The sequence below is a fragment of the Saccopteryx bilineata genome, chromosome 6 (genome assembly GCF_036850765.1).
Source record: "Saccopteryx bilineata isolate mSacBil1 chromosome 6, mSacBil1_pri_phased_curated, whole genome shotgun sequence".
Classification (NCBI taxonomy): Eukaryota; Metazoa; Chordata; class Mammalia; order Chiroptera; family Emballonuridae; genus Saccopteryx; species Saccopteryx bilineata.
Genome location: NC_089495.1, coordinates 12,070,694 through 12,095,095, shown reverse-complemented (window position 1 = coordinate 12,095,095; position 24,402 = coordinate 12,070,694). Strand labels below are relative to the sequence as shown.

Here is a 24,402-nt window from a genome sequence, read left to right as displayed (position 1 = left end):
AAAACAATGATGCCTCCGCATCAGTTTCTTCTTGCTGAAGGAAGTGTGAGCGGAAACAAGTTCCTCTTTCATGAACTTGACTTGACACAGAGCTGGAGATGCTCCTTCTTATTAGGAAGCGGGGAGAAAAGTAAGCGGCGGAAGGAGAAAGGGGAGGACAGTGAGAGTGGACAGAACCACACCAGCTGCCACCTCATTCTCTGCCCCTTCTGCGTTTCCGGCTGCTTCTCTCTAACTGGGACTCACCAAGTCGACAGGCTCCACCGGTGGCTGGTTTGGTTGAAATATGGAATCCTCAGTCTCTTCCTCATTCTTTTTAGAAGGCATTTGCTTAGAAGGCAGCAAGTTATACCACAGAGTGAAGATCTCATTGGAAAACGGCAAATCTGCCAGACTGACTTGGGTCCCAGCCTACGTGCAGTGGGAGAAAAGAAGAGGGAGGAAGTGAAATGTTTTTATATTCAGATTTTCTCCCAATATAATTAAGATGATTGGCAAGCTTGTTTTAGAGTAAGAAACACGTGATACTCATGACATAAAGCACTAGTGGGTTGCTTTTTTTTAACCTGAAGATGTTTTTACATTTTTTAAGTATGACTAAATAAGAAACGACCCCGATCTAGAAGCCAGCTCTGGGGCTGTGCCTTGAGGTGCTATTTCGCCGAAACCTCACGACGAAGCATGCGATATTTTGTAAGTGTGAAATTATTTTTAAATAAAAAGTTAAAAAAATAAAAAACAACAAAGTATAAACCATAATGCATCTTACAGTATGCTATGAATGATCTGACTTATTTACAAAAATTCATTATCCAATGGAAAATTCAAAAACAAATGACAAACACTACTGTGGTTTGTAAGTAAGAAATTAGAAAAATTTTTCTTTGGATACGTGAGTTAGTAGAATGTGGAAATACATAAAGGTTAAAAGCTTTTTTATTCCACCAAATCACACATAACAGCCAGAATCTGAAACAGTACCGTTTTATACAAGACTATCAATTAACGTAGTTCCTCGCTTTGTGGAGCTGCTGACACACACACTATTACACATACTAAGCCTTTCTGACAGCCCAAGGAGTCTGTCATCTTGCTTCTAATGTTTTTTATTGCCAGACAATACCAAATATTTTCTATATACAGAAAAAAAAGTAATAAGAGATCTTTCGCTCTTTTAACTTTGTGCATTGTGAAATTGTTCATTACACCACAGAGCAAAGTTCAGCTGGAGACTCACACTGTTGTCTAACACATGTGAATGCCTTATTTGACTTCCGTGCAGTAGTTTTCTGATTATGATGTCCCGGGGTGTGTTAAATTCACTATTAGTGGTGTGAAATCTTCTGCTTTAGCCTTTAAATATCGTATCGCCCTAAATAGCAATGCGTATGTCTTTCTAGAAGCTCTACTCCCTGGGCGGAGGAGAATGAGCTGAATAAAGGAGCTTCATCCTCAGTGTCTGGTCACCGTAAATTTGTGACAGTGGGTTAGGTGGGGGACGTCTTGGGTGTCTGGCTCCATCATTAACCAGCTATGTGCACCTATTACCTCTCTAAGCAGTTCTTTATCTGAAAATAGGGGTAACCAGACCTTTTCCTACAATAGTGGTGAGGATGATTTAATGAAAGAATGTATTCAAAGCTCCCAGCACAGACTCGCATTGAGGGTAATAAACATATTTCTGGCCACAGTCTTAACCAGGGTCAAAGTGTTCCAGCCAAAGGGTAGAAGTGGAAAGTAGACTTTTCAGAAAACCACAACATTGGAGCAGATGTGAAAGGTCTGGGGGAAGAGAGTGAGACCCGAGACCTCCACTGGGTCTCTCGGAGGCGCGGGGCACTATGCAGTGACATCGAGGCTGGCAGAGAGCGGCTGGGCGCTCTCCTTAGAGCACGCAGTGGCGACCGCCGAGGACACGGCCCCAGGGGCGCCTACCAGGCAGTCCTCCCGGCGCTGCCTGCCGGCACCGCAGAGGTCCACCCTCAGTGTCTTCTGCTGCAAGGCCGTCTGGGACACGGCCACTCTGAACACGTCATTGAACAGAACGGATTCCATGGCCGGGTGGACTTTTGTTCGGAACAGGCAGCTGACATCTGTTGAGGAGGGAAGCAGAGCAACCCGGAAGTACCTGTGGGAATGAGGGAGAGAGAGGCGGGGGGTGTCAGAGGCTCCTCACTGGACCCTGCTCGCAGCTACTGTCGGAAATTACTGCCAGGGAGAGAGGGGGGGTACCGCGGAGTCGGTTAGCAACAGAAGCCTTTGCTGCAGTGATGGCTCTGTCCCCTCCCTGTGCAGTGACACAGAGGCTCTGTTCCTAGCCCGCCGCGCCTCCTGGGCCCCACCTGCCCCTCCCCACGGGCCACAGCACAGGAATGGGGCAGGCAACGAAGGCGAACGATGCCTGCAACACAGACAAACTGAATGTCCCACCTGCCCACGGACGGCCAACTGCAAACTCTGAGCCGGGGAGGGGAGGGACACCCTAGATACTGGTGGCTTTGTCCCAAAGAATACTCCTCCTGAGTACTTAACAGGAGATGTTGATAATCATGTCCCAGGAATGGAACACGCTATCTGGCTAGAGAAAAAGAAGGGCTGAGTAGCACACTGTCACAAGAATTTAAAACAGATGAACTTCAATGGTCCAAAATGTGTCACCACGTCAAGCATCTCAGAGTGTCAGAAACAAGAATCTGTTTTAAGAGTCTTATGCTTTGTAAAAGTCGAAAGAGTTAGAAAGAACAGTAACTTCTAAAACTACTTTAAGGTGAATTTTCTGAGTGTACATTATATGAGGACTCATATTCCGGAAACAGCACAAGATATTTTAAGTCCCAGAAAGAGGACACCCATTGAGCCCATTGCCAGGCTTGTCCGACTCATATGCTCAAGATGCCCTTCCGCAGCGACAGAGCCTGTGACTCCCGTGCGGACTGCGGGCCGCTGCCTTGTTTCTGTTTGTGCACACACAGGTTGTGGAGAGCCAGCCCCGGACACCTGGTGGGTCCGGGCCGCTGCCTTGTTTCTGTTTGTGCACACACAGGTTGTGGAGAGCCAGCCCTGGACACCTGGTGGGTCCGGGCCGCTGCCTTGTTTGTGTTTGTGCACACACAGGTTGTGGAGAGCCAGCCCCGGACACCTGGTGGGTCCGGGCCGCGCCTGCTGTCAGGGCTCCAGCCAGCAGGAGCCCTCTTTCTCCGCCTTCATGGAAAAGCAACCTCACTGGACAGGAGTGCTCCATTTCTCCAGACTCCCACTGTACTCTGTACCGGGGACCTCACCAGCATGATCCCAAAATGTTTTTTGCAAGAAAAACTGAGGGTTTCCACGGTTAAGAGCTCAAGGCCCAGGGGGAGGCAGGTAGGGGTGCTCTGCTACTCCTTCTGTGGTGGGGGGTCCTCCCCAGCCTGGAGTCTGCAGCCCCGCACTGGGGCTGCTGCCGACCGGTGGGAGCTTGCAAACACTCTGCTGGTCGTAACTAACAATCAACAACCGAGTTCTGAATTCAGAGGAAAACAAGAGCTATGTCAGGGTTAGGTCATCCTAGCCGTCACTTTTAGCAGTGTCGTTACTTAGGCCAAGGCTTTCCTGCGTGGCTTGAGGTCACGTGGCTGTGCACCACAGGCAGGCTCGGGCCAATCAGCCAAGTCCCCGCCCACGGCTGGGGAGCAGCAGTGCCCGCCCCGCTGTCCTCACCACAGAGAGCCGCCGTTGACCCTGACCTTCCCTCGCTGTCACCCCATCTCCAGACGACACGTGTCTGTGACTTCCTACAAGGTGAGTGAGAGTGACCGTCACTGGTCTGGCAGCAGCAGAACGTCTGAGGACGCTGGCACTTACAACATGAGTTTAAAGAAAGGATGCGTTCTTGAGGGGTTCTGTAGTTTTCTCCTGAACCTGACAGTTGACTGTCACTGTTCATAGATTTGATCCCTGGCAGACCTGTCTTCTACAAGAAGTGCTAGACTAAAATTAATTTAATGATAAAACAAATTAAAAGGCAGCCAATGGCCCACTCTAATATCCCCGCCTATTGAACAGTAGGGCGCGGTTACGAATACCACCATAAAGCCAGTTTTTCCCAAAATACTACTGACCGGGTTCCCAACCTTAGTCCTGGACGAGGGCTCTCTGGGTGATCTAGCCACTCCCCCCCATGCCTTCCTTCCTCGCTGGTCTCTCTAAGAATGTGCCCCTCCCAGAACGTGGTATCAGGAGGTCCTCGAACCCACTCCCCTCCCAGAACGCTGTTCCCGCCAGCTTCGATGATCGTCAATACACAGCCATTCACTGCCTACTAAGTACTCTCCACTGAGGTCTCTGTTTCTTAGATCGTTTCTTTTTTTCTGACAATTCTTAAGAGTATCAGGATATGAACTTAAAAGGACAATTAAGGAAAAAAAAAAAAAGGGAACCCACAGGAAAAACATCTAGAATTCTCACACTGAGTCTAGCTAATGTCTTTCCCACTGAGAAAGACGCTCTGTCACGGAGGGAAATGTCCTTGCTGGGCAGAGCACAGAGGGTGGCTTCCCAGCTCTTTCCTACTCCCAGGCCCTGTCCTGGCACATTCTATGCACTAAGTGCAGGGTGGACCTCGAGAGTTTGAGGTCTAAGTCAGAGGTTCTACGATGAAATCTGGCTTCTTCTTGGTACTTTATAGCCACTGGTCCTTCAGAGAGTCATCGAGACTCGAACTCCACAGTGTGGCAAGGAACAGAGATCAAGATCTGTAGAAACCCCTGCCAGGAGACAGCAGCCGTCAGCATGATGCCACTTCCTCGGGGCGCATGGCTTCATGAAGCGAGGCAACTTCGAAAAACTACTGGTTACAGGGAAGTGCATATTTAATGATAAAACATGACACTCTTACATGTAGCATGATATGCTTGCCAACGTTGTCCGGATAAACCAAATTTAATCACCACGTTCTCATGTAAAAGGTCAGAAAATGTCTCAAGCCAAGTTGTGAGGAGTCACAACGTACCAATAACAAAAATTTTAACTGTATTTAAAAAAACTATGCCCCTCCCCAGCATAATACAGAATTCCTGGTTGAAAATGGAGATAAGAAGTCTTGTTACCTATTCTTAATAATGAGTTGGTTGAATAACAATCAAAACCCAAAATGCTTTTTCCACTTTCTCCTTTCCTCTTGGTCTTTGCCTGCTGTGGATGGCACATGGCCAGCCCCGCCCGTGTGCCCACACCTTCGCAGATGGACTGCTTGATCACCATGCAGAGCGATCACATGTGGACGGTTCTAAGCGCCGCAATTTGTTCTTCACTGATTTTACTTACACCTTTGAAGTATGAGGTATCAGGAAGGCATGAAGGTTGCGCAGCTGCGCGATGATCACCATGAAACTTGACCTTTTTGCATCGTATCTGTCGAGAGAGAAGCTGATGAAATGAGGAAAGGGTACGAGCCAGTGGTCACCGCACAGAATTCCAGGCATGCCTCTCCCTCACGCCATGCCCCTCTCCCAAGCACATACCCATTCCCCCACACCCCCACCCCGGGCACGCGCCCCTACCTGAGTCCGATCTGCACCTGGGCTGTCTCCAGGACGGCGGCGTCTTCTTCACTGTAGGTCACATCTTCCACTTCACTAGGCCTGGGGACCGGGAGACAGAGGGTGCGGGAGAGCAGTTAATTCATGGTAAGGTGACCAATCCTCCTCCTTTAGGGAGGACAGTCCTTTTGTAAGTTCCGTCCTCCCTCGAAAAGTGTCCTCCTACATGTCCTCCTTTTTGACATTGGAAAACTAATCTGTAAATGTTCGTATTCGACTGATGCAGAGTTGATCTACTGCGTGTGATGTGACATATTTGTATCTAAATGAGTACTTTTTAAACAATTATTATTATTATTGAAAATTAATAGGCATGTAAGCATAATTACAATATAAAATATTACAAATGTTTTTATTATGCATTTATCATACTATAGTGTATTATTGTTGCAATGAATAAAATGTTTCTTTTTTTATGATATTGTTTTCTTCAGTTTATTTTTGTCCTCCTTTTCATTGTAAAAAAGTTGGTTATTAATGGGAATCTCGATGGTTAGTTACGGTTACTGCCTGCCACTTAGTCTGAATGAAAACCTGAGTTAACCACCCTCCTATGAGCCCCTGGGGCTGATCCTACAGAGGCTCTCTGAGGTTTGCTTCCATTGTCAAGGGGAGTCTGTCTCTGCTGCCCCACTTTCCTGAGCCTCCCCAGGGTATGCCACACCCCTAAGCACATCCCGGGCTTTCCCCGAACACACTAGGGAAGCTTGATGTGCCAGGTAGGCCGTGGCTAACCGCGCCAGCGCCTCACTCACGTCCAGGGTGCGGTGTCCGAGTGCGCCCACCTGTTTGCCAATTCCCCAGTGGACAGCCCATGTTTGGCACACTGAAATTCCCACGCACCCCGTTCCTGCAGTGCTGCAGCCCTGACACTGCAAAGGGCGGGCTAAGGGCCGCAGGGCGCTCCAGTCTGTCACCCGCACCCAGGCAGCAGGGCGGCTCGGTAGCCGAGAAGCCCCACCCCACCCCACCCCCGCTGGAGGCGGCTCTTACTGTTTCACAAACGCTTCGTAGACCCCGCTGTCGCCAGCCATGGATTCGTCGGACACCGCGGCCGACACACAAGCCGTTTTCTCCCCAAGCAGGTGGATCCCTCTTCTTTTCGGTAACGACTTCTCCACATCTAAGGAAGGAAGAGGGACGGCAGCAATGAGGATTTCTTATCAGGACACAGTCGACACCGCTACGTATAAAATACAACACACGGTCTTGTTCTGAGAGATGCAAAATAAAACTCCTGTCCTAGAAGCAGGGGTGTTACGATTCAAACCAATAAACGCGGATGGTTCAAGGCTTTGTGACTTGTAACGGTCCTGGGACACCCCTCATTGTAGGCCGCCTCTGTGGAAGAATATGGCTTTTCTCTGTCCTAAAATATTTTAAGGGAAGGGGGTATTACACATTTTCTCACTAGTCCCGTGTCTTTTTTACAGATCCACTGCAGTCACTAAACACGCGGGCGAGAACAGCCTGCCTCCCCCAGGTATCAGAGACATTTCTGCGGGCCGCAGTGTCTAGCTCCGCGGCGGCACGAAGGGACCCCTCTCCCCTCTTTGACTCTCCCCGTTTCTCCCCATGCCGCAGTCCACAGCTCCTGTACTAAAGAGCAATCGTCTTTCACTTATGCCTCACCCGCTAATACCATTAAAACACAACTCTGTGCTCCGGCATCTTGAGCGCCAACCGCCACTTCACTTTTATCTCTAACTCGTATTCATCCGCCAGCATCCCGCGGCGAGCAAGCACTCAGCCGAGGCTGTGTTCCCACGTAATAAGCTGCGAGCCTGCGGAGAGCTTTCATCCTTGCAGGCACCGAGCTGGGGCCGATATTGGTATGCATTTCGCCCCCTTCTGAGTCCTGACTTTACATCTTGTTAAAATGTTTAAGTTTAAGGCTTCAGATTACGGGATTGATTGCTGGCAGTGGGACTGCTTTTTCCTTGATGATGGAATGCCTTCTCTCTGCCCACCCCCCTGTGTGAGGGGTAAAGGTGATGACAAGATTTATTGATCACCCCCAGGAATAACCACAGCAACCTGAAATTGACTTTGACAATGACAGAGACCGACTGTGAAAGGACTTCGGAGTTATTCTGACGGGGACGTAGTGTCTGGCCTCCAGCAGGGACTGGCGCTGCTGAGCACATGGATGTAGAAGGAAGTCACTCGACCTGCATGAGGCACTGAGCACAGAAGGGCATGGACAGTGTCACTGCATCCCTACCACAAGCCACCCACTCCACGCGAAGGTCAGATGTCCCCTGAACAGACAGGTGCCGGGACCTGACCCAAAGAGAATTCGCCTTGATGGCTAAACATAGCTTTCAGTTGTTTCACATATGAAGCTGAACACCACTTGCAAACGAAGTTCTCCAATGTATTTTCCCTCGAGGTGACTTCTTAAATGCACATATATATTACTGATTGATTATATGTTTCATGGAAGCTCAGAGGCACTGGTCTCTAGGCAGAAGCTTCTCAGAGAGACACGGGGGTCAGGAGCAAGGCAGGACAGGGACTTGGGGGCTTCGGGACCCCCACAAGGGGGGACAGACCTTGGGTGACGTTCTCACTAGTTTCTCCCCCTTCTCCAGCATCTGGCTTCACTGACCGGCTCCTCCCCGAGGACTGATGGTTGAGAAGTGGTCAGTAGAGCACACCCCAAACACAAGAGCAAGTGCAGCTTTGACATGTTCAAGAAATGTAGGACCCTTCAAGGCCCAAGCAAGGAAAACGGCACCCAAACCCCTCTACCTCCTTTTCTCTCCTTCACAAGTTTCAATGGTTTGTGGTATGAAGGGTGACTAGCAGTGTTACTACTTATCGCCACATGCTATAATAATTACCGCGAACTGAGTGCGCGCACCAGGCACCCTGAGATGCTTTAGATGGACAGGGCATAAGCCTCCCAGGACCCACGCGGTAGATGCCATGTCACCCCCCCCCCCTTTTCAGATGAGGAACAAGCTGGAGACACTGGGTAACACGCCTGCAGCATACACAGCACAGGGCCAGTCACCGGCAGCCTCAGCGTGAGTGTAGGTGTGGCCACCCTGGGGTGAGCTCACCACACATGCTGTATTTGTCCGCAGGACGCGGAGCCTTGCGCGGGTTTCTTTGCTTTCCTGGAGCCGGGGTGCAAGCGCCATTCCTATGCCTATTTTCCTTAGGGTTAGTTACATCAGGGACACGTTACCCGTGGCTCTGGCACCCATACCACACACCCATCTCCTGCTCCCTGACTGTGCCCCAGACCTGGCCTGGCAGGTGGCTCTCCGTCTTCAGGACTGGAAACCACACAAGCAAGATAGATTCTTCTATCTCTTTGAACATTTGAACTGGCCAAATCAAGCAATACTTAGAATTCCTTGGACTACTTCTTGAAACAGCAAGAATGCTTCTTGAAATGAAAAATGAAAAATGCTTCTTGAAACAGCAAGAAGATGCTTCCTAATAGGCTGGTCCTCGCCTGTGCTGAGGACACACAGTAACCATGCAGATGTGAACGGGCGTCGGGGCACGCTGCAGCTGTGATTTCCATCTCCCTGGGCTGGCGCGATGGCAACCCTCTGCCCTAGGACCACAGCTGGGGGCGTGTGCCTGCGAGGGTACCACCTTGTCCTCAAAGGAACACAATTACAACAGAAGTGAAATGTCCCCTCTGCTTCTGCCTCTCTGAGTTCCAATGCAGGGGAAAGGACTCTTCGGCTGCCCCTTCCTGAGCTGCAATGAGAAACGCGGCCAGAAGATGGCAGGGTGACACTACACACGGGCACCAGCCTGCTACAAATTAGGCAGAAAGGGAGAGAGTCTGGCATAAAACAAAAACTGTACTTACACGGAATTCCCTGAGCAGCCTAAACACTGAACCCTGGTACTAATTAGCTGGTATGCTAATTGCTTTGGTTTTCATCTGTTTTAGGCCAACTTTTTCAAAGAAAGCCCTTTTTTCTGCCTTGTTCTTTCAGAACCAGAATCTGTTCGAAAGCAGGAAGTGTGTCCACAAAGCGTGTCCCCATCACTGCCGCACACAGCGGTGTCACAACACAGCAGATGCATAATGATTAATTACCAAGGGAAGGTGATTTTATTTGATAAAAGAAAAGAAACCCCCTAAATCAAGGCAAAATAAAAGAGCAGCAGAAAGAGAAGGGCACTGCCCAGCACCTTCTAGAAGGGTTTATACGGGAAAAGTAACCCTCCGGGAAATCGCTCAGATAACAGACACACAGTGACGAAAAATGACTTGACGTTGGGTGATGGGTATACGACATAATCAACAGTTCAAATGCTATGGAAACGTTTACCTGAAACCTATATACTCTTACTGATCAATGTCACCCTGTTAGATATCATTTTCTAAATGAAAATTTTTTAAAAATCGCTCCGAGGGAACACGGGAAAGCGAAGTCCCCACTTACCTGCAGCTCCTTCATAGAACGGCTCCCTGACACATTCGTGGAGGTCTTTGTCCTCTAGAAGAGACTGGGAGGGGCCTCCTGAGTCAGGGTCCAGCAACACCGGGTGTTCGCTGAGGCCCATGTCTGCAAAGTGCCTACTCAATTCACAGTCTTCAAAGTCCACGGCGAACTGGTGGAGGGCGACGTCGTGGGAAGACAGGAGAAACGTGCCCTCTAACACCAAGGGTGAGCCAGGGGGCGACAGGGAGGAGAGCGAGGACCGGGAGGACAGGGACGTCAGCGACTTGGGGGCCTCGGTCAGCGGGGGGGTGTGACCTGTGGCTGCGGCCGCGGCCCCGCAGGGACCGCTCTGGCCGGGCTGGCTGGGGGACTTGACCACCTCGTTTTCGTGGATGGTGGTGATAGGTCCGGAAGGAATGTAGCCACCCTTTTCTTGCAGGAGGAAGTCCAGTTTATACTGATAATCCGCGTCCATCTGGTCACCCTGACTGGTGTAGTAGAGCTCGCTGGAACTGAGGGAATTGAGTGACCCTCTGCTGGAGGTGTTCAGAGACCCCCGACTGGAGGCCAGGGAGCCCAGGCTGCTCCCAGATGACATGGACAGGGTGCTGGCTGAGAGGCTGTGAGGAGAAAAGCCCATGTTGTAAGCTGGGACCACACAGGACCCCGTGCCCACACCGCGGGCTCCTTCAGAGCCACCTCGGCCTCAGTGTCGGGAGAGGGACTTGCCGTGCCGTTACACCCCGTGTCTCCTGGTTTCTTCATAAACGTTTCCAACCTGGCTCTCTAAATTCTCTTAAACAGCAATCCTACTTTTATTAAAAGAAATCAACCCCCTTTTGCAAAAGTTACAGAAGGGGGGAGGGGTAGCTTGGATACCTATTGATATCTAATCAATACCTGCACAGATATTCAGAAGCGACTATGTAATATAAGATACAGAAGGGGGTGAAGAGTACAGTGGCTTTGCTTAAAAAAAAACAAAACTTCTTATTTGAGAGAGAAACAAGGCCGGCTTATGAGGGTGGAGAGGTTACCCGAGGGCCCCTGAGCGCACCCTCCTGTCCTCTGTGTGGACTGACACAGTCAGTGTGTGACCACACGGCCTTCCCCACCTCCCTTTTTAAAGGAAGAACTGACGTGGAGAAAATGTGTTATTTTCCTACATATGTACTGAAGCTAAAATTTACCTTTTCCTCCATAATATACTTGCAAATATGTTTTCCAAATATGACCTTGGGGTTCATAAAAAAATCTATGCAACTTTAAGTTTAGTCATTCACGTTCTAATTGGACTAGTATAACTATGTATGGTTCTTTTCTTTTAAATGTTGAACATAAGGAGAAAAGTAGCCAGAGATGAATGCAAACAGGCCCGAATGTAGTAAAACAGCAGCAATAACGACAGAAAACTTGCCCCGGAGACCCAGACAGCCCTACCTTTTCAGCTGCGAATGCAGGTAAGTAGTTAATTTGGTAGTTTCCTCAAGTTTCTGCAGCAGCTCTTTTCTTCGCTCTTCCAGTTTCAGTCTAGGAAAAAACAGTACAGAGATGAACGTCTAGTTTCAAATGGTTATGATAAAACATGAACACTGAAGGGAAAGGCCCTTATGCAAATATTACACACCAGGGATAATACTTTATTGGCAAAGCCAAGGATCTTGACAGGGAGAAAACAGAACCCAGCCAGAAGCAACCAGGGCAGAAGCGTCCACAGCCCAGCCCGGTGTCGGTGGGAACCGACGCCAATCTCAGCGTTACTGAGGATGTTTAAAATTTGGTTTTCTAATATGGTAAAAAACCAAACCAAACCAAACCAAACCCCTCCTGCTCTTATAAATTATGGAAAGACAGTGAGAAGGCCAACAAGGAGAAAAGCGAGACCACAGGACCCTACAGGCCCGTGACTGGGTGGCTTCCACTCCAAACAGAAACTTAACAGTGATAACAGAGAAGCAGACAGCATCATCCTAGGTCCTAAGTTTGTTAGAGTCTGTGCCAAAATAACATGTAGTGATAAAAAATTCCCATCTTAATTTGATGCGAGTGTTAGCGATTAAGAAATAAATGAAGTCCAAACTGTTTATGCCAGAAAAAGGACATAGAAATGAGTTCCCTGTCTGTCTACAGTGCCTCTCACAGCTGCACCAGCTCGTTGAGAAGTTCCGTCCACTTGAACTCAACCGCAGCAGTGTCGGAGGGTTCTGTTTGTTTGCTTGTTTTTTTAAGTAGAGTATTATGGAACTGTGTACTTGAATGAGTCATTTGAAAACATATTAAGCACCGAAGTGTTTATGCAACTTGGGGCCTGCATGGGGGTCGTCTATGTCATCTCAGGGTCGTTAGACATCATAGAAACTCATTCAGAGTTGTCTACCAGCTGCGGAAGGGGGCCCAGAGAACCCTGGATTTCCAGGCGTGGATTGTGGTGCTGGTCATGTGTCCCTGGAAAAGTCACTCAGTCCAGCTCTCGGCTTCCTCATCGTTGATGTGGTGACCCCCCGCCCACGTGCTGCCCGCCCAGCTGGCAAGGGGCTAAGCACCCTCCGTGGACATCAAAACAAGCCTCCCTGCTCAGAGCCCAGTGTGCCCTGCAAGGCGATGATAGAAATATTAGCTGCTCTTCTTAGAAGAAAAAGAAAATTTCCCTCATTTTCAGCTTCTTTGAAAGGTTATGTATGTTTTAGGCAGTAAGAAAACATGCCCATATTTTATTTATGGGTATCTACCTTTTGATGTATTGCCAACACAATTTCATTGTATGTTAAAATAAAAAAAGTAATTTTTGTCATTTTGTTCAGCACTTCAAAGCGTGATAAATTCTTAATTCACAGTTTTCAAAGGTGTATTTTGAAAAGGAGTACAGCCTGTACTTTTTAAAAAATCTCTTAAACATAAATAAAAACTCAACAAGGCAAAATATTAATACAAAATAGATGAAAAGAATAAAGGTCAGAAGAAAGCCTAAAAATCTACTAAGATCCGTATCTTCTAAAACAGGAGAAGAACTTTCTAATTAAGTTTCAAAACTAAATAATGCACAGACAAAGGAAGACTCCTTGGGTGTGTTTAGGAGGCTTCGGTATGACATCAGTGAGTTTCACGCTGAGATTTAGAATCCCCTCCCAGCACAGTGATGGTCCCCTCTGGGCCCTCCTGCGGGTGATCACTCCGGGGCTGCCCTCCGGCCTTGTCACGGTGACTGTGAACGTCTGTCCGAGGCCTGACCTTTGTGTTCTCGTTTGTCCCCAGTCAGATCCCGAGCTCCCAGAAGGCAGGAATCGCTCCTTCTCCCTCTTGCACCCAGGCTGCCCGACAGCTGGGAGGCCCTCCCCAGCACTTGCTCTTGACTGCCTCTAACTACACCTGGGGACAGTCACAGATGCCCTGCTGGGGGCGCTGCCGCTGTCCTCAGGCAAGCAGTCCCACTCCTGACTCCGGTGGGGTTGGCACAGCCTCCCCTGGTAGGGGCTGGAGGTCTTCCTCCGAGTCCGGGCGCCCTTCCCAGATGCCACCTCCCCAACTTCTGGACCAGGCATTAGAAGAAACTGCTCAGACGTCAGCCCCTTCAAGAGGGTGCACACCTGCCTCTCCAAAGCCTTCTGCAGTCTCTGTCCTTCTAGTCCCCCTGGGTGGGCCAGGACCTTTCACCTTCGTCTGTAAAAGTTTCCTCTCGCTGGAACTGCCGCTCCACGCGTCCGTCAGCTGCCCTCCCCAAGACCAGGGTAGGACCCTCACTCCCTGCAACCTGCCCACGGTGCCTGAGGGAGAGAAGCCCCCTTGAGCCCTCTCCAGATCCAGACCACCCGGAACTTTCCACGAAGGTAAAGTTTCAGCTCACCTATTGAAACAGCAAGTTCCTTTTCCATGAAAATATAATCGACACTCATATCCCCACCTACTTGCTTTAAAATTTTTCTCAGAACCAGTGGCAAAAACATTTATACAGTCATGCGCCACTTAACAATGGGGGCACATTCTGAGAAATGTGTTGCTGTTCATTGTTGTGCAGACACACTGCTCAGTGCACGCCTAGGCTGTGGGGTGCAGCTTGCTGCGCCCCGAGGCTTCACGCGGGCACTGCACGTGACTGTGCACACAGCACGAGGCTACATCAAGACCCAGAGAAAGCGCTGCAGTCAGGGGACAGTCAACACGCGGCAGGAGAGGCTACTGGAGCCATAACCCAGCATACCTTCTTTTTAAGTGTTCTCTTTGAAGCGCTCTAACAAATGTGGGCTCTTTACAGGAAACTTTGTTATTGTCCTCTTTCCAGAGCACACTCTAGCGCAGCGATAAAGAGTATAGTGTGGTAAACACAGAAGCCAGCCACACAGTTGTTCATCACCGCCATCAGGCCTTCCGTGCTGTGCATGTCACTGTATGTGCTGTGCCCTCACATGACTGGTAGCACGGTGGGTCTGTTTACACCAGCCTTGCTGCAGACACGTGGGTAACGCTTCGCGTCACTAGGTGACAGAGGCTTTTCAGCTCCACTGTGGCTTGTTGGGACTGCCATTGTCTATGTGGTCCGCTGTTGACTAAAATGTCCTTGTGTGGTGCAGAAGTGTAATTAAGAAATATTTAAGACAGCCTGGCAAGATGTAAGATAAAGTCTCTAAGATCTGTGAGAAGGTAGAGAGCAATGTTACGATCTCACCAGTTATAGAAAAGCACCGAGTTTAGGGCATCGCAATAACTACACGAAAAAAATAGAAGAGGTGTCAGAAGTCCAGCACTGCACGACTTCATTTGAGTCTTTGCTGATGATCCCTCCAGGAGCGGCTCTCGCCGACATGCTTTACCACCACTAGGTGGCCGCTTGGTCACCGCTGCCTGGAGTTGGGGAAGTCGCCGGACAGCGGGGCAGGCACAGATCATACAGGGCGGCTGAAAATTCGCGTTGAGTTTTTGACAGTTATTATACATGTGCAAAAAAAAAAAAATTTTTTTAACGCCAATGTCTAGGCACTTAGGAACAAAGTATATGTTCAACGTTACTTCATCAGCCATTCCTGAAGCTCTGGCCCTAATAAAAAAGACAGAACACCATGCCTGAAGGGCTGATTAACTCTAAGTGCCTGTTTCTCTCTCCCAGAACCCACGGAAGGGCTGCTCACAGGCCCTCCCCGGATCCACGTACCCCCCAGGACAGCGGCCGAGACGGGGCTCAGCACAGGTGATTACGTAATGTTTCGTAAGGGCGACATAACGCACAAAGTATCACTGGTGTTTAGTACACAGGCCACACAGAGCTCCCCGTTTTCCTCATATTTACTGCGGACTGTCAAACTTCCATCCTAGAAGTGTGAGCTATATAAACCCATACACACCCAACATGAAGTAACTCAGGAAACAAGTGAACTCTGCCTCACACCGTCACTCTTTGCTCCTTTCAGTCTCTGTTGGGGGGTCCCCGCCCACGTCAGCCTGGCACGGTGAGCCTCAGCCGGCGCCACTAGACCCCAGGGCAGGAAGGGAAGGACGGACGGGCGGCAGAGGCCATGAGCGTTAACACAGGACAAGAGCGTCATCTGTGGAGGCTTCCCCTGTGACCCTTTCTTGTGCTCGCTAAAGCTGTGACGTGTGGCTGTGCACTGCCTTGACCGACATCTCGCTCACAGGAGTCAGTTCGTTAGATTTCGTGTAGGAGTGAGGTCATATGGCACCTTTCTCTGACAGGCTTACTGCATTTAGCATAATAATCCCCAGATCCGCCCATGCTGTCCCAAAATAAACAAAAGAGAAACAGACTCATAGATTCAGAGAACAGACTGACAGCTGTCAGAGAAAAGGGGTATTGGGGGGCTGGGTGGAGAAGCAAAAACTTAGAGCCCTAGAAAACAGTGAGGGGGTCGCGGGAGGAAATAAGAGTGTGGGGGAGGTGGAGAAAGATAGAGGGGGAAAGATGGTGAGGAAGGAGACCTACCTGACTTGGGGTGGTGAACACAGCACAGTACACAGATGATACATGGTAAAAATGCGCACCTGAAACCTATATAATTTTATCAACCAATGTCACCCCAATAAATTTAACAAAAAATTTTTCTAAAGTCAGTTCTCCCAAAGGGGTTAAACTCAGGGTAGGCAAGTCCAATGTTACCACCCATCCCAGAAGGTCCAGAGGTTCTTCCCTCCCACCGTCCTCCCCACCACACTTTCCAAACGTTGTGATGTTATGCAGACACCTGAGCTGAAAACATTGATAGAGCACAAGGAATCAGAAGGCAAGAAGCCAAGGAGTTAAAAAGAAAATCCAGCAATTGGGTTATGACGGGGCATTTTGAAGTTTCTTCCGGGTCACTTGGAATGACACGAATGTGAGTGTCTTTGCTGTCATTCCTGAGTGGGCGCCGCTCACCACTTGCTGGCCTGAGTGCATGCAGTGGCTCCAAAGGGCCACGTGGTCCGCGGCTGACACGGCTGGTGCTGGCCGCATCAGTCAGCAGGGCCTGGCCAAAGGCGCCCGTGCAGATGTGTGCCTGTCAAACCGACACCCGGGGTCCCTGGCTTGAAGGCCCAGCTGATCTGGTTACAGAACTGGATTTTTAAGATTAAACGATCAATTTACACCATCCCATGGAGATCAGAAAATTGCTCCGTTTTCCTTTGCACCTCACCTATGTCATGGGAGGGCTGCCACGGACAAACAAAATCCGAGTGAACATTTTGTGACCTGTCAAGATGTTAAAGGGAGCAAGCTGTCCTCTCCTTGTGAAATGAAAAGTAATAAACTTTTGCATTCTTGTGAGTAATAAAACCCAGAATAGGAAGCGTCAGTTGCTCTAACAGTCCAGACAACCTTTCTTATCAGGGTGCAGCAGTTTATAGCTATTGTTATTGGCCTCCTCAGTGATGCCCCGCATTCCTGGTTTTATGTCAACATTCCTCAGGTAGTCACCATCTGTCACAGCCCTGTCATGCTCCTAACAGACACAGAGGAGCTGAGGGATGAGGAGGGACAGCAGTAGGGTGTGCTCAACTGCTCTGCAGACAAAAGTCCTCTGTGCTGGCCCTCAGCCCACCAAAAGCAGACACACCGGAGCTTCCAGCAGACCAGGGGAAGGGCACCGGGCCAGGCGGGGGCACGTCCCCAGGCCTCCCGCTCCGCCCCCAGGGGGGACACCAACCTCTCCGCCAGAGCCCGGCTGGGGACGCTGCGCACGGCCAGCAGCTCCTCCTCCAGCCGCTGCCGCTCCGCCTCCAGCCGCTCCAGCTCCGCCCGGCTGCGCTTCTGCGGGGTGACGAACTGCAGCTCCTTCAGCAGCTCTTCCTTCTCGTGAATCAGCATCAGCTTCTCCTTCTCCATGTCCAGCGCTCCAGGCCAGGCCTCGCTGTCCAGCTTCGACAGCTCGATTTTTAAGTTGGCCATGCTGAAATCAGGGAATCAGAGAGGTGAGTGTGTAAGCGGGACTCCGGGGAGGGACAGCTCAGAGCAGGCTGGCCCCGGGGGTCAGGGTGGGCTCCTCTGTGCGCCGCCCCAGGGGCGGAGGGAGCTCCTGGTGGCGAACAGAGACCATCGGGCCTGCACCCCTGCCCCACGTCTCCTGGCCCCGCCTGACTCCAGCCTTTGTTGTCACCTGCACCACTTCCCCACCTATAAAACCTGAGAGAGCACGTGTCCCCCCGGAAAAGGGTGGGGGCCGAGGCGCTCAGGAGCTTGAATGCAGAGAGCTCTGGGAGCCCCGGGCGGGGCAGCCCGTCGTGTGACTGCCCGTGTGGGGTGACCAGAGGAACACCTGGAGGGCTCCCATTAAACAAATGATAAAACTGAGGGAAATGATGCCCGAAATGCCATTATTATACATTTTGTTCCTGTTGGTAAAGTCACTGTCCCCTAATGAAATGGCTGTCCCCAGGGCAGCTTGGGTGGCAACCAGGCCATGAGCCATCAGGGAAGGAGGAGGAGGAAGACAGAGGGCAGACTGGCCAGCTGGGATTAGAACAGGCGACCCATCAAGGCTCCATCACCGCCCAGAGGAGGGGCCGAGGCTTGGCTTCTGCCACCTGGGTTCTCCTTAAGCGGTGCCCTGCGACCTCTGCCCCTGCCAGGGTGCTGAGGGTGTCTGCACCATGACCGAGCCCGCACGCAGACACCTCGCATCCACCCCGGCTCTCCCCTGTGGACAGACGGGAGCAGACGGGACCCGGTGGACCGCCAGCAGCACAGGACCACCACAGTGACCACAGGTGCTGGAGTGCGGGGACAGGATGGGAGGAGGAGGAGCAGCAGCAAAGGGAAATCTGACCCGTTTCATAATTTTGCCTGACGCCAGATCTCTCTCAGTCTAGAGCTTCATACTCAATCGTCAAGTTAACACTCAATGCCCTAAGAGTGTTCTGCCCTCCTGGGTCAAACAACCTGAGCTGCGGCCCCGTGAGGACCCTCTGGGCTGTTCACGAGGTGCACGCACGGGGCAATACGACCACAAGCCCGAGACTGAGATGAGACCATGAACACAGCTGTGCTGGCACAGGAAGCCGTGCTCGTGTAAATGTGTGGGAGGACTACTGGGCTGTCGTTACAGAACACACCGGAATATGAGACACATGCAGAGGGTGGGCTCTGTGTTTCTGTTTTTCCTTTTTGACGAAAGAAGCTGTAGAAGGGAAGAAAAACCGGTGAACAGAACAATGCCGTCAGGACAAAGATGGAAGCAGCACCACATCTTGTTTTAGTTAAAAATAAAGCGGCCAGCTTAACTCGGCACCGCATGTATAATGTGCTTCTGGTTTTCACCCACTGGCTGCGTTTATGATAGACATAACATCAGCTGTAACTACAAAACCATAAACAACTGTCTCAACGTAATGGAAAATTAATCATCAAAATGCTAAATAAGTATGTTATTATTGGCTTCATTAAGCACAGAAAACAAAGGCTGGAGGAGAACACAGGCTCCAGAGAAACACAACTTGCCTCTTATTCCGAATCGAGGGACAAAAAGCATTTTCAACATACGCATAAACCCTTGAGATTCACCTCTCGTCAGCATCGCTGGTAACTTTAAAATGAAACCCCAAACTCGGCATTAGAACAGCAGTGCCACCAGGTGGAAAAAAACCAGCACCTGAAGTGTCCACGTGACCGAGTGAACAGCTGAACTGGCGGCCACAGCGCAGCGCAGGAAGGAAGGCCCCTCTGACTTGTGTGACCATTTTATCCGTGACCGGTGCACCAGCTCAGGGGAACAGAACAGGAGGATTTCAGGGAACGCCTGGGAGAAGTGCTTGTGAGCTCCAGATGGAAGGGGCTGGCAGTGCCCAGAGTGAAGCAAAGGTGCAAACTGACCCGAGGGGCGTCAGGTCCCCAAGCGCCCGGGCGTGAGACCAGCTCTCTGAGATGGGTTCTCATTGGGGGGGGGGGGGCAGGGAGGGCGCGCTCACAGCCCAGCCGGAGGGCGGCAAATAGCCTGTGCCGCAAGCTTCCACGTCCTGGGGCCACAAAACCACAAAACAGTTCGCCATCCTTACCCAGGCCCGAGAAGCAGACTAACCTCAGGAAACTTATAACCTACCTGAATAAATTTATAGGCCTTAAAATCTGCCAGGTAAGATGTTGTCCCGAGAGACTAGGTGACTTGCTCAAGCTCGTGTGGTTAATGATTTGTGGAACGAACTTAGGGTTCTTACAGTAAATCAAAGAACCAAGTCACGTTAGTCACAGAGCCTACACAGAGGCAAATACTGTATTTAGACGGGTCAAATAATTACTTTGTCGAAGCCAGATAACCTCTAAGAATGCTGGCTAATTACATCCGCACCAATAACGACGGATAGACTAGAATATCTATGTGGCGGTCCTGCTTACAGCAGGACACCAGGACACGCCAGCAGGTTCTCAGCTGAACTTCCCACGCTCCCGGGGAGCAGTGATAAACGTCCCCGTTCCTCGCAGCGTGAAAATGCAGTTCTCCCACCTATGTCTTCCTGAACGATGTATCAGTAGCATTTTTTAAATCTTACAAGGAAAATAATGGTATCAAATGTATTAGTATGGCTCCCTCTCTCAAAGTAAGCCAGGTGTCCTATATCCTGAGAACGAGTCAGCCCGCCTACTAGGGAAGAAGGGTGAGTCTCCCATGCCTTCCCCACGCAGAGCCATGAAGAGAAAGACAGCACAGGGTGTCCCAGGAGTTCATGAGCAAAGGAGAGAAATCCGGATCTCTCTTCCTTCTCCTGGGAGTAAGTCACTGGGGACGGGACACCTCAGCATCTTCCAGGACATCCTCTTCCCTTCACACAAAGGAACATGCTTAAAGCCAAGCACCTGCGCACTGCTGTGAAACCCCACGCCTAAGCCAGCCTCATCATGTTCCTATCCTCAGACTTTTACTTGGGATTATACAAACTCAACGCTTCTTTCTTCCACAAGGGAAGGGGACAATTCTATTCCCACACTTATCATGAATTCTCCACATTCTTCAGCTTTGAGGGGAGGGGAAAGGAAGGGACAGCCAGCAGGGAGGGGACTCTGCAACCTTTACATTCTAAAAAAACCGAAGGGCCTGCAGCGGCGTAGTGGATAAGTGTCGACCCGGAACGCTGAGGTTGCCGGTTCAAATCCCTGGGCTTGCCTGGTCAAGGCACATACGACAAAGCAAGCAATGAACAACTAAAGTGAAGCAACTATGAGTTGATACTTCCCACTCCCCACCCCTCCTCTCTCTGTAAAATTAATAAATAAAATCTTAAAAACAAACAAGCAGACAAAAAAACAACCAAAAGGCAACCTTAGCAAGAGCATGTGGGGAGTGCCCAGCAGATGTCACTACAGGAGAAAAGATTAACTACGGAAAAGACACACTGCTGACCCCGACGGAACCTTCAGGGCCCCTGGTTACCTTCTTCTGGCTTCTTCATACTGGAGACTCAGCCTGACCTTTTCAGCTAAATTTGATCGACTTCTCACTCCAATCTAGTAAAAAACAAAAGGGAAAAGTCAATTAACTCTGCTAATGAACGGGGGTAAACTGCTTTTGTTTCTGGGAAGTACAAGTAATTGAAAAGCTAGAGAAGACGGGACTGAAGCCGAGGCTGTCGGTTGCAAGAGGCACTTATTTGATCGTCTCAGTAGGGGCCAAACCTTGCTTTCTAGCTCAAGCTTGCCTCTGTCTTTCAGAGACGTTAACATCATTTTCTCCACACATTAAATTCAAAATAATGAAAGAAATGTCAGGTAAATGTTTCTGGTACCCAGGAGTTTGTGAAGGGTATACGAGTCAATAAAATTTATGAACTGGAACTAATTTTTTGTCACCATGAGCCAAAATTTCCATCATGTAGCTTTCAGCTGCATAAAATATGAACTAAATAGCTTCAAAAATTAATTTTTTCAAATAGGTTGGCCCTACGGTTGAGTTCTACCTCTTTTCCTTTCATAGCACTTAATTCAGAGGCACTTAAGAGAACACAAAAATTACTGGGGATTATTGCAAATTATTGTTAATGGCGCTCGAAACGGGAAAACACTAAGCATCCCCCCACCCCCCATCAAGGACAGCACTGGACCCGCCCTTCCAGGCACGTTACTTACGTCTCCAGAAATGCTTGTTTGTGACCCGGCATCCAGGGTCTGTCTGGAGAGAGATAAGTGGGAGTTCACAGGACTGGACCTCAGGTCAGGCTCAGACTGGCCGATGCTCTGATCCGAATGGAAGCGCTCCTGCAGCTTGGCGAGGCTCTGTTCAGGAGATAGAGACAAAGGACTTCGTAAGTCAAGAGGGCAAAGCTTTCCCATCCAGTAAAATCAAGCCAAAAGAACTCATCTGAATGGAAAAAACAATGACTTCACTTGACAGTATTGTACTGGAGAAAGTAAGAGTAGAGTATCATTCTGCACACACACACACGTGACCTTGGAAGCATGTGCAAGTACAGGCCATCTTAATATCCCGAAACAGCCTGGGAGCCATTCACCCTGTGAAGAATGGTCTCTTTATATTTAATACTTACATTTCTTGTCTTAAAAATTTCATTCAGGCCCTGGCCGGTTGGCTCAGCGGTAGAGCGTCGGCCTGGCATGCGGGGGACCCGGGTTCGATTCCCGGCCAGGGCACACAGGAGAAGCGCTCATTTGCTTCTCCACCCCCCCACCTCCTTCCTCTCTGTCTCTCTCTTCCCCTCCCGCAGCCAAGGCTCCATTGGAGCAAAGATGGCCCGGGCACTGGGGATGGCTCCTTGGCCTCTGCCCCAGGCGCTAGAGTGGCTCTGGTTGCCGCGGCAGAGTGACGCCCCAGAGGGGCAGAGCATCGCCCCCGGGTGGGCAAAGCGTCGCCCCTGGTGGGCGTGCCGGGTGGATCCCGGTCGGGCGCATGCGAGAGTCTGTCTGATTGTCTCTCCCCGTTTCCAGCTTCAGAAAAATACAAAAAAAAAAATGCATTCAATGTTAATACTTGAATGGAATACAGTAATTCTCTTTTAGTAAGAACGACTGGCTTTAGGCAGTAGAAACCAGGGAACATGGACAACCTAGAATGCAATTTCATCTGAGAGACAGCAGAAATACCTCTTACTTAGCAGAGGCCTGCCATTCTGCTGTTCTGCATCTGAACCGGACCTGGGAGATTATTTAGCTCACATTAACGTTCGAGGCAACTGAAGCCCACAGGTCACAATGCTCACAGGCGATCTGAGCCTGTCTGTAAGTCAACTGTGTGGCACTGCCTAAGCTGACACGTGTAGTTTGGTAAAGTGACAATCAAAGGGGACGTGCCTGCCGTCAGCACCAGGGTTGACAGGCTGAGCTGACCTGAGAGAGAGCGGGTGAGCCAGGGAAGGTCTGAAAAAGGAAAAATCTTACCTAATTTGCCACCAAAGGCAAAACAAGGTTATAAAACATGGATAAAAAAGGTAAGAAACTTACTATCAACTCTTAAGAAGAACCAGGATTTAATCTTGATATTTGAAATTCTCATAAAGAAATCAGAACTATCAGAAATCTGATACATTTTTTTAAACAAACTTGTATTTTCTTTCAAAGGGATATGTGTACAGCCTGACCAGGTGGTGACGCAGTGGATAGAGCGTCAGACTGGGATGTGGAAGACCCAGGTTCGAGACCCCGAGGTCGCCAGCTTGAGCACGGGCTCATCCGGTTTGAGCAAAAAGCTCACCAACTTGAGCCCAATGTCGCTGGCTCAAACAAGAGGTTACTTGGTCTGCTGAAGGCCCGTGGTCAAGGCACATAAAAAAAATAATAAAAAATTTTTTTAAAAAAAGGGATATGTGTACAGAATGTATTTACAAGAGGAATAAAACTTAAATGGCCACATCAAATGACACATGACAGAAAGGAACCAAGAAATTGTTTAGTGACTTTGGACAAGTCTTTTCTATATTTTTATCTGTAGAGTGGAAAGATTAGTATTCTTCAAACCCATCTGTGATGACACTGCACTCAATCAACTGAGGTCACAACTAGCATGTCTTTTTAAAGAAACAGAAGGGACTAGGAAAGGAAGCCAGAGTCATTACTAGTACTAAGAGAAGGCATATTTCTGTGACATTTGTTTTGTGTATAAAGATATTTGTGTCTTAGTGGGTTTTGACATAAAATAGATATTTTTATTGCATGTTGTGGTTAAGAGGTTGGAAAGTCCCGGAAGGTACCTAATGTCCCTTTCAGTTCTATTGTTTATTTCTGTATCTGCCGATGAATTATTTTATATACTTTAGTAATTAAAAAAGGAATCTAATCTCTTTATTTAATTCGGCCTGTGCATAAACCCAAAGTTTACAGGAAGAATCAAAGATGATCTAACACTGCCGATTTACATGATTCAACTGTTAATACATTCAAGTTCCATTAACTTTAGTCAAAGGAATTATGTGCATTTCAGGAATTACTGGTTTAATCAGCGGGATCACCATGAAGCAAAAACAAACTATGTTCGAGTCAAGTCTTGCACGGGTTAGGCTGCTGTTCGCACCGCGTATTCCGGAGCAGGACCAGCTGGGTTTGAAGCGCAGGCCCGCCACTGCCTAGCTGGGCGACCTTAAGTAAGTTCTTTAACTCTCCTGGGCTATCATGTCCTCGCCTGTAAGTTGGGAATAACAGTGCTCGTCTTCAGGGCTGCTGTGAGAATTACACAAGTCATCTCTATGCGAGGCAGGCAGAAGACGGCCTGGCCAGTATCTGTTGTTACTGTCGTCTTTGTGGTAGGATCTCTCCCTGCAAATTGTTTCAAAACTGCCCAAATGCAAAATTACACGGGTTCAGGAATATTTACCTATGTTCAACTAGCTTTGTGAAAACTGACATGTAGTAGCTGAATACGGTATTTAAATGGAGAGGTTCTGTTAAGAATATAAAGATCACCATTGGCTCTAACACTTTCCCAAAGACAGAGACTGAGTCCTCACGTGGCTAAGTGAAGAACTCCAAGTATCTGAAATGCAAAGAA

The 24,402-nt window shown here is 49.3% G+C and overlaps 1 protein-coding gene across 1 annotated transcript in view; it reads right to left on the bottom strand.

The window, feature by feature from the left end:
• Nucleotides 1-24,402, bottom strand: part of WWC2 (WW and C2 domain containing 2) — a 177,065-nt gene that overhangs the window by 30,822 nt on the left and 121,841 nt on the right. Inside the window, exons 7-16 of the mRNA XM_066237894.1 lie at nucleotides 21,534-21,680; nucleotides 20,842-20,915; nucleotides 17,128-17,370; nucleotides 11,438-11,527; nucleotides 9,998-10,617; nucleotides 6,570-6,699; nucleotides 5,538-5,618; nucleotides 5,302-5,388; nucleotides 1,936-2,128; nucleotides 247-411 (exon numbers count right to left, since the gene is read on the bottom strand). Coding sequence (XP_066093991.1) covers nucleotides 247-411; nucleotides 1,936-2,128; nucleotides 5,302-5,388; nucleotides 5,538-5,618; nucleotides 6,570-6,699; nucleotides 9,998-10,617; nucleotides 11,438-11,527; nucleotides 17,128-17,370; nucleotides 20,842-20,915; nucleotides 21,534-21,680 — 1,830 coding nt within the window. The remainder of the gene's footprint in view (nucleotides 1-246; nucleotides 412-1,935; nucleotides 2,129-5,301; nucleotides 5,389-5,537; nucleotides 5,619-6,569; nucleotides 6,700-9,997; nucleotides 10,618-11,437; nucleotides 11,528-17,127; nucleotides 17,371-20,841; nucleotides 20,916-21,533; nucleotides 21,681-24,402) is intronic.